The sequence below is a fragment of the Hirsutella rhossiliensis genome (assembly GCF_020360975.1).
Source record: "Hirsutella rhossiliensis strain HR02 chromosome Unknown scaffold00008, whole genome shotgun sequence".
NCBI classification, from domain to species: Eukaryota; Fungi; Ascomycota; class Sordariomycetes; order Hypocreales; family Ophiocordycipitaceae; genus Hirsutella; species Hirsutella rhossiliensis.
Window position 1 is genome coordinate 1237752 of NW_025408674.1, and position 9233 is coordinate 1246984.

The 9233-nt window shown below is 58.4% G+C and overlaps 2 protein-coding genes across 2 annotated transcripts; both read left to right on the forward strand.

Moving 5' to 3' along the window:
- Positions 1-2816: 2816 nt before the first annotated feature.
- On the forward strand, positions 2817-6900 carry HRG_07431 (ATP-dependent DNA helicase PIF1; the record flags this gene model as incomplete). The annotated part of the gene is made up of 13 exons (XM_044865902.1): positions 2817-3277; positions 3364-3499; positions 3546-3587; positions 3631-4128; positions 4324-4415; positions 4475-4535; positions 4613-5017; positions 5272-5358; positions 5577-5645; positions 5719-6011; positions 6076-6454; positions 6509-6680; positions 6731-6900. 13 exons carry the CDS (start codon positions 2817-2819, stop codon positions 6898-6900), a joined length of 2865 nt encoding a protein of 954 aa, XP_044718866.1.
- A 1167-nt stretch (positions 6901-8067) lies between these two features.
- HRG_07432 (uncharacterized protein) lies at positions 8068-8466 on the forward strand (the record flags this gene model as incomplete). Its single annotated transcript, XM_044865903.1, has 1 exon — positions 8068-8466. The coding sequence occupies one exon, from the start codon at positions 8068-8070 to the stop codon at positions 8464-8466; it is 399 nt and encodes a 132-aa protein (XP_044718867.1).
- Between the last annotated feature and the right edge of the window lie 767 nt (positions 8467-9233).

A 9233-nucleotide genomic window follows, 5' to 3' on the forward strand; every position in this document is an offset into this window, starting at 1 on the left:
GGTAGTAGTATTGCATCGCTTCGGTACCATAGGCAAGCATTATAAGGGAAGAAACGCCACGGCCATGAGAGTAGTGATCGTTAGGAAGCTTCCCACTCGGAAAGAAATAGTGTACGCCAAGAAGCGAGATTATCCAAGTGGAAGTGCTCCGGAGCCAAAACTTTCTAGCTTGTTGCCAATCCACGCTAGTCGACGTCGAGGAGGCAGTAGCATGGCGGACAGTCCTGCAGGGAAGCTAGGCGAGGCGGCCGCTCACCGTGGAGCCTGTTCGTTGTCAGTCGAGGATGGAGAAGAGGGTAGGAACGGGGGAGTGCCTGTTTCGGGGTGCGGAGATGATACAGGGCAACTCCGAGAAGGGCACGGAGCACGGGAGACAAGGTTGGGGCGGTTCGGGAGATACAGATCAGTGGCGAATGAAGCATTAACGTTCCGGCTGATTCAGCCTAAGCAGTCTGCGGTCGAAGAAACCGCATGGAGAAAGCATGCAGAGGCGATCGCAAAGTCACTGCCGAGAAGACCGCCGCGAGGCGGTTTGCAGTCAAGCAGAGCACGGAAGTCCCGTAATTTGGTCAGCAGCGGAAATTCCGCGCAACGTCAGTCACCGAGTCCGCTTCCGAGGTTCGTGTTGCCTACAGAACGTGGAGACCAGGGGCAGTGGGCTCTAACAGTCCGCCCTTCATCGGCCGTTTTGCCCCAGGAGAGGTCCTGAAGGTGACGGGCAGGGAGATAAGGCGGCGACCGGCGGTGTCCCGGGTGTTCGTTCGAAAAAGGGACCGACGGTCCGACCTATCCAGCCCAAGGATACGACTTTCCAAGACCTAAGACGAACGGCGCAATTTGCAGCATCGATTGCATGGGGTTTGCCCAAGCTCCGTCGGGGACCGGTTCGGCGGCCAAGGGCACAGGTGGGTGTGGACGATGGCGCAGCAGAGGCAGCGGACGGCTCGCTGCGCGGACAGAGGCAGTCCCGGAGGCGGGAGAAGAGAGCCCGTCTTCCTAGCCGGGATGGGCGCCCGATAAAACAGGTCCGAAGTGGAATCGGAAGGCATAGGAGACGGGAGCTGCAGGCCGAAGACCTGGCGAGTGTGCTGCGCTTTTTGGAGGAAGACTTTGCCTTGAAGGAGAGATTGTCTAACGATCAGACGTGGTGCACGCCAATACCGCTCGAGAGGAAGGTGTCGACGGTGCGAGACTTCTATCAGGCGTTCCACGATGCGAGCACGTTGCCGATACGGACCTGCATGGTGTGCTACCGCAAGTGTACGAGAGAGAGTTGAGGAGATTACATGGGATCATTGGCTGTCAAGTTGCGTACCAAAGGGCGGCCGCTCACCATTTTCATGCCGGAGTTGCTTTCCTGAGGGCGAGTCCGTGTCGGTGTGCGCCGAGTGTGGCCGATGCCTGGCGCGCAGGAGCCTGTCGCCGGCGATCCACCTTCACAGTCGCCTTGGCTGCGAGCACATGTTCCCCGATGAGCTCAAGGGACTGACGCCGGTCGAAGAGAAGCTCATCTCGCTGAACTCATGTTACGGGTTTGTCACGAGATATAGCATTCCGGGCGGGCAGAGGCAGAGCGTGAAGTATCCGAGGCACGTCAAGGGCCACATCACAGTGTTTCCCAACAACGTGCAGGAGCTGGCCACAAAGTGCTCCCGCCCCTTTTGCAAGCACTGGACGAGATCCACATCTCGTGGCAGGGCGCGGAGAAGCCGGCACCGAGTGACCTGTCGAGTCTCTTGTCGGTGAGGCGGCGGGTGGTCGAGAGGGCCCTTGTCTGGCTGAAGCGGAACAACCCCCACTACGCCGAGATCGAGATCGACGCGGCGGAGATGGAGAGCTGGGAGACTCGATACACGGGGTACCGTCGTCGGTGTGCGATCGTATGGAGCGGAACGAGCCGTCTGGGTGGGAGAAAGCGCGGACGGCGCACGTTGTGCCGCCCACGGAACGCGCCGTGGACGAGGAGGGCCGGTGGAGATCGAGGAGCTCTTCGCCCTGCTCAACCAAGGACAAGAAGCCGGCGGCCAGGGTGAAGGTCACGGGCCCAACGGAGAAGGCGCGGTTCGCGATGGAAGTGACGCCTGCCCCGACCAGAACGTTCCAGCGATCAACGAGGTGACGTCTTCTGGCATGTTCGCGCTCGACGGACCGCCAGACGTCGCGGACGTGGAGAAGCTGCAGTTTGCCTGTGACGCTGTTGGTGAAGGTGCCGACGACGGCCGTGCGGGCCCGAGAGCGTGGGTCGGGTCCCTAGCCGGGGGGGTTCGGGGGCGTGGCGACGGTGGTTGTGAGCCATACATCCGGGTTTCGCGGGGGGGTGAGTTTACCGATTCCTTTGAGGCGTCCTTCTTTGCCAGGACGTTCCCGACCCTGTTCCCATTTGGCGTTGGGGACCAAGGCTGGTTGAAGAGACCATGGTCGACGCGGGAAGGTCACGGCCAACTTGCGAGGCAGGGCTGTCGAGGCAGAGGCGGCCGCGGAGACCCCGTATCGTCTCGAAGCTTGAACCTTCAGGCGTGGGCCGAGATCGTGCTCCGGCGCCATGGTGGTCGATTTGCACTGCACCACATCTTCGCATTTCTCGTCTTCAACATGGGGTGCGGTCGAGGAACCGCCGGGTCAGCATGTTGAGTGTGGGAGGAAGAACTTCCGCAAGGTAGAGCGCATCGTGCGTTCGATGACCACAGAAAGGCTAGCGGCGGCGAGGGTCGAGTTGGAGAGCTCGGGTAAGACGACCGATGGTGACGTGAAGGAGCTTCTCAGGAGCCTCTCGCTTTACGGCCACCGGCAGCCCATGTCGAGAGGTCCGTCTCAATATGCGGCGGAAAATCCAGTCGCTCATCGTCGGATATGGCGTGCCGGCCATCTGGTTCACCATCAACCCGAACGACATTACGAACCCGGTGAAGCTGCGACTGGCGGCATACCGCACACGCGATCCCGACGCGGCCGAGGAGTTCTTAGAAGGCCTTGGGGATGCGTATAAGCGGGCACGGCTGGCGATATCGGATCCCATGAGCTCGGCCGTGTTCTTCCACCGCGAGATGAAGCTGTTCTTCGATCATTACGTGAAGGTCGGTGAAGAGTCGGTATTCGGGCGCATCGGCAAGTACTATGGCGCCGTGGAGACGAACGAACGAGGGCGCTTCATGTTCACGGCTTGCTCTGGCTGCACGGGAACGCGCATCTCAGCTCGATGCTTGCCGACATCCACGGGGAGGATCAGGCGGCGTATCGCGAGCGAATCGTCCGATACATCGATAGCGTCTTCTCAGAGGTAAGAATGCCTACCTAAGATATGCCACCGGGAGCCTGAAGTACTCTTCTGATGGCCAAGTGGGGCCGGGTTGACGTGCAAGGCAGGATCTGGACCAGGAAAGTTTTGCGCCGTGCAAGCGGGCGATCTGTGACGGGCGGTATTGGTTCCCTGCTGGACAACGCCGCGCAGTTCTCGGCCGCGTTTATTGAGGAGGCCAACTTCTGTGCCGGCGCGACGCAGGTGCACACGCATAGCCCGACCTGTGTGAAGTATTCCTTGGGCAAAGGAGGGCGGAAGGGGACCTCTGCCGGTTCAAGGCGCCATGGAGGTTAGTCGACAAGACCGCCCTCACGGCAGACGGGGTGCTGCAGATCCGGAGGACACACAGCATGGTCAATCGATGGAACGAGGCTATTGCTGTCGGGCTCCGGCACAACCATGATATTTCCTTCATTGCGACGCAGCGCAAGACAATGGCCCTCATCTATTATGTCACGAACTACGCGACCAAGGTGGAGGACCCGGTGTGGAAGCGTGTGGCGGCCGCGGCCGAGCTCCTGGCCGCCTCAACAGGTGATGGCACGGCCAACGGAGGGCGGGACGGTGGCGGAGACGCTGCCACCGATGACCCTGTCAGGGAACAGGACGCGACAGTTCCTGATGAGAGTGGCGAACCGCGTGTTCACGGAGCGTCCGCTATCACAGGTCGAGGTCGTCGCTCACCTTCTCGGATATCCGGCCGAGTTCACCGACAGCAGCGCGTGGGCGTACCTGAACTGTTCTCTGCTGTACTGGAAGTCTTTCGGCGATGGCGGCATCTCCGAGAAGCCAGTGGCGCTGCGGCTATGGATGACACCTTGGATGAGTCGGTCGTCGTCGAAGAAGAAGGCCTGAGAATCTCCCACGTCGAGGCGTACCAGCACCGGGAGAGCTGCTGAAAGGCCTATGCCTGTATGACTACATATCGATCGTCAGACTGAAACGCATCGGCAACGACGAGAGCTGGGCGGCTTGGGGAGATGTCTTTCGAGGATGGATGGGCGCCGGGACGACGCTGGGTTCAGGTGCTCAGGCGGCCGGGCAAGCACGCTACCGTCTGCCTCGACGGCTACCTGAGCAAGGACTTCACCTACGATGACGAGTCGTGCTACCGGAGGTGTGTATGGCAACTGCTCTGTCAGCGGGCATTATCGGAGAGCTAACCCACCCCTGAAGGGCAGCCGTGCAGCATCTTGCGCTGTTCGTGCCGTGGAGTCCTTCCTGGGCGAAGGAACAGGTGAGATCAACAGCATCTGGGCGCGGGCTCGAGACGCTATGGCCCCGAGAATATCATGTCTCGTCGACAACGTGCAGCTGCTTCGACGATCCGCCGAAGACGCAAAACGCGACGCCAAGCAATGGGCAGCCTCGTCCGGCGATGGCGACCCGACGGTCGCACACGTCGAGGAGGGTGGAGCAGGCGAGGCGGGCGCGGAGTCTGCAGCGACATATCAGCCCAACAGCATCGGAGACGCAACGCGGCTCATCGACGTCGTCCGAGGTGCAGTGGGAGCGAATCAGGTGACGGCCAAGTCGCCGGAGCTCATGGCAATGATACAGCAGCTCTGTCGGTTTCAGCAATCGGCGCTGCGCTCGACGGCCGAGCTCGAGGCCACGGCGCTGATCGAACGAGGAGAGGCGGTTAAGCATGCCAGGGCGGGTATTTTCCGGGCCGCACTACCGCCGCAGGATCAGGTCAAGGCTATCAAGTCGCAGCAGGTAAGTGCCTCGAAGGAGAGGAGAGGATGATCCAAGGGATACAAAGCACGCCCGCCGCCTGGGAAAGCGATCGCCGCGCAGCGTTGCGAAGGGTGATGACCGGTTTCGGGGACGAGGTCGAAATGACGATGGCCGACTCCGACGAGACCGCTATCGACGCAGGGGCGGGAATGGACGTTCAGTTTGGCCCATCAACCTCCTTCCTCGCGGCGGGCAAGGTGTTGGCAACACGGCTGACGCTGAACAAGAGGCAGTCCATCGCTTTTCTGATAATATGCCGCCAGCTCGATTTGATGCAGCAGACCGACGGGGCGATGCCTGCCAGCTGCGCCAGTTCGTCGGTGGCGAGGGCGGTACCGGCAAGTCGCGAATCATCGAGGCACTCGTCGAGCTGTTCAGTAAATAGAGCCTTTCGAATCGTCTGCTGATCACGGCGACGTCGGGGACTGCGGCGGCGCGGATCAACGGCATCACGATCCACCGCCTGCGGGTTCACTAAAGACCAAGGGGCGGGGCGCGAACATGGTCAAAGACCTTGACGGTGCGGCTGCCGAAACAGGCGGAGCGGTTCATCCACGGCCAGTCTCGAATGGATTGGCAGGAGAAGGATGTGCTCGTCATCGACGAGGTGAGCATGCTCGGGGCGCGGACGCTGCACGCCGTGAACGAGCGGCTTCGCCGGCTTCGCGGATCGCGGCAAGATTTCGGGGGGATCCCCATCGTCCTCTTCTGCGGAGATTTTCAGCAGTTCCGGCCGGTCCAAGAGGTCGATCGTCCTGCCTAGCGCGGCCATCTCGTGGGACGTAGACAACTCGTTCAAGGCCGAGCAGCGTCACCAGCACGACAAAGCGCACGCACTGTGGAAGAGGTTCACGACGGTCGTCATGCTGGACGAGCAGATGCGCGCCGCCGGCGACCCGGAGCTGCAGAGGCTGCTGAAGCGGATCCGTCTAGGCGTGCAGGATCGGACGGATCTAAACCTCCTCAACTCAAGGTGCTACCGGGAGGAAGGCGGATCCTTGGGAGACGGGCATCACCGTGGTGACGCCGCTCAATAGGAATCGGTGGAACCTGAACATGGAGGCGAGCCTGGCGTTCCGGGTCCAGCAGCGGTCGACGATGCGCATTTTCATCTCCGAGCACAAGTGGAAGGAGGAGCTGCCGACGGAGGAAGAGGCGATCATGATACTCAACCAGGGCGACGATAGCGCGATCCCGGTGCCGGCCGTCTTCATGTTCGTGGCCGGGATGCCCATCGTCGTGAACCACAACACCCACCAGGGGCTGAAGCTAGTGAACGGCGCGAGCTACTCGGCGGTGGAGGTCATTGTCGACAAGGCGTACCCGGGGCATCGGATCTCGGCCGATATGACGATCCACTTCGGGCCGCCGGCGGGGATCATTCTCGAATCGGAGACGACGAGATATCTCCACTTCGTCGGGATGCCGCCGGGCACGATCTTGTTGACACCCATGACCGTTAAGATACAGTGCCAGCGAAAAAGGCCGTGGCAACGCAACGACGTCAGCCGAAAGGGTTTGCCGTGCGCAGCAGCGTTCGCGTGCACGGACTACAAGGTGCAGGGCAAAACGCTGGAGCGCGTGGCCCTCGAGCTGCGAGGACACGGACGACGAAGATGGATGGAACGGTGGTGCCCTCGCAGTGCGACCCGTACGGCCTGTACGTGCAGCTATCGCGCTGCCGAACTCTAGACGGCATCATGCTCGTGTCCAAGGTGCGGGACAGAGACTTGGTGGGCAACCGGGTCCCCGAGGAGATGACTGCCGCACAGGCCAGGCTCGAGGTACTGAGCGAGAGGACCGTTGAGGAGGCGTTGCGCTGGCTGGACGGTGATGCTGAAGAGTCAAGGCGGCCGCGCTAGGTGACGCGATGAAGAGTTCGGCAGGCGGGAAGAGTCGGCAGTGGTGGGATAAGGCACGCGAAAAGGCAACAGAAGCCGGGAAGGGCAGCGACCAACAAGGAGGGAGGCAAGGAGGGACCAATCACAAGGGACCAATCAAGGGGCGGAGAACTTTTGGGGGGAGAGGGCGGGGTCTGCGGGGCACGTTAGAAGGCCTTTCGTTCCTCAAGGCAAACCCTCATATTTGGGGAAAACTTCCTCGATTAATGTTAAGTCAGCCTACGGCTGAATGAAGAACTATAGTAGAACGTCGGGGAGCCTGACTTCCTTCCCTGACCAGCTTATCCAAAACACATTTTGGGCTGTGGGCACCCCGGGGTTAGATTACCCGATCGGGTCTAAGTGCAACTGGGTAACTTGTATATACCGATAAGTTAGTCCTCGTGAAAGGTAGGGCGCTGCTGCTTGGCCATTATTTCTCTTCTTGTCGGCCGTCAGATCCCGTATGTTCTTTGAAAATCCGGTGACAGTACGAGACTGCGCCACGACTACCCTGTGTATCTCTGCGACTTCATTGATCTTCTCCACGAGGGCATCTTTATGTTGGTCGAGCTCCCTTTCCAGCCGTTCGTTCTTCAACTTTTGTTCTTCCAGTCCGTCTCGGTACTTCAACAATAATGTCTCAAGGTGGATATTTCGCTTTCGGTAATTCTCCAGCTGCTTCTCGAGTAAGAGGAGCCCTCGCGGACCAGCTGAGCTCTGTGGTGCATTTATTCCGTTATCAGCGACCATCACGGTGAATAGAGTGAATAGGAAACTGTATTGGTCATGCTCCATGTCCACAATGTGCGCACCGGTTGTAGAAAGCTGTAAAAGGGTGTCACAAGGGTCTGTGCACGCTTCGCGGTCAAATGATGCTCAACAGACTGTATTACGGGACAATATCACTATTCATGAGAGAGCTGAATATGGCCTCGATATCGGCTCGTTTTCTTTCCAAAACAACCATTTCACATGCCTGCAGTTGCTTACGAGGTCGCTTATATGCTACGCGCACCTCGGTTCTAATGTTCCAGCTTTCTGAAACATCGATATGGCTTTCTAGGAACGGTCATATTTGAAATTGGCCTGAATTTCTTTGCCTCGCCGCAGAGCTACGAAAACTTGAGCAGCGTGACAATCGTCGATATGGATACCCTACAGAACGCATTGTCTGTCTTAGGAATACAGGAGGAAGCCCTCCAGCATCTAATTGGGCGAATGGCTAAGGGCTCAGCCGAGCCTGTAGTTGAGGATATCAGAATTATAGAAAAGCTCGAGTCCCTCTTGCTCATAACAGAACTGGAGAAAGAGAAACGTCAAGCACTTGCGGACCTGGAGCTTAGTATCCGGAAGCTGTCGGCCTATGAGCAGTTCAGGAGACGCCATATCCAGTCTCTCGAACAGCAGGTGACTGAAGATCATCAGCCTCAAGAATGGAAGAACATGGCTCAATCGCAAAGCCAAATTGACCGGGAATGCGTTGAAAGAGCTGAGGCACAGCAGAGGATAGAAAGTGAGCAGCGGCTGTTCGAAGCAGAAGACTAGATACTCTTCGACGTTCATTGAGAAATTGTGGGATACATCGCTATCTAGCTTGCTCGCTCTCGGACCACTATTAATCTAGGCCGACTATATTTAACGAGGCGAGCAACAGGTGCGCAGGCCGAAGCTCCCCTAGCTTCTCCGTCTAATTATGGGAAGGTCTTGTAGACGGTGAATGAGGGTGTCATTAAGTGATTATCTCACGAAGAGAGCATGCAAGTGGGCATTGATTGTTTTAATAATAGGTGTGTTCTGTTGTATTCCGTTGCGTCTGTCCTCTTGCAATGCCCTCTTCTAGGCTCTCTATTTATATCCCTTGGTTCCCTATTGATATCCCCTTTTCAGTTGTATAGGCACAATATCTAGGGGGCTGGGATCCTTTCCCCAGCCCTCCCTTTGCATACTGACTTTCCCTAGTCGCCGAGGGCTCTTTCAGCTTCCCCCGTAAATGCAGTCTCTCTACAGCCTATGTGGCTGCCTAATGCGGTCTCCTAATAGTCTTCTGCAGCCTCAGAACTCTCTGCAGGCTGCCTTTCTGTCTAGCCTGTCGGGGCCCTTAGCTGTATACCTACCCCTTATGGTCACCCCGAGCTCAAGATCTCAGACGTGCTTCGCGACAGATTACGCACCTGATCATGGGGACCGACTTCGTACAAGCCGGTAGCTAGGTTCGCATGCAAAGGAAAAGGCCATATATAGATGGCTAGGAAGGTAAATTTAAAGGGCTGGTCCATTGCGCGGGTTTTATCATACATTAGGGCACATGCTTT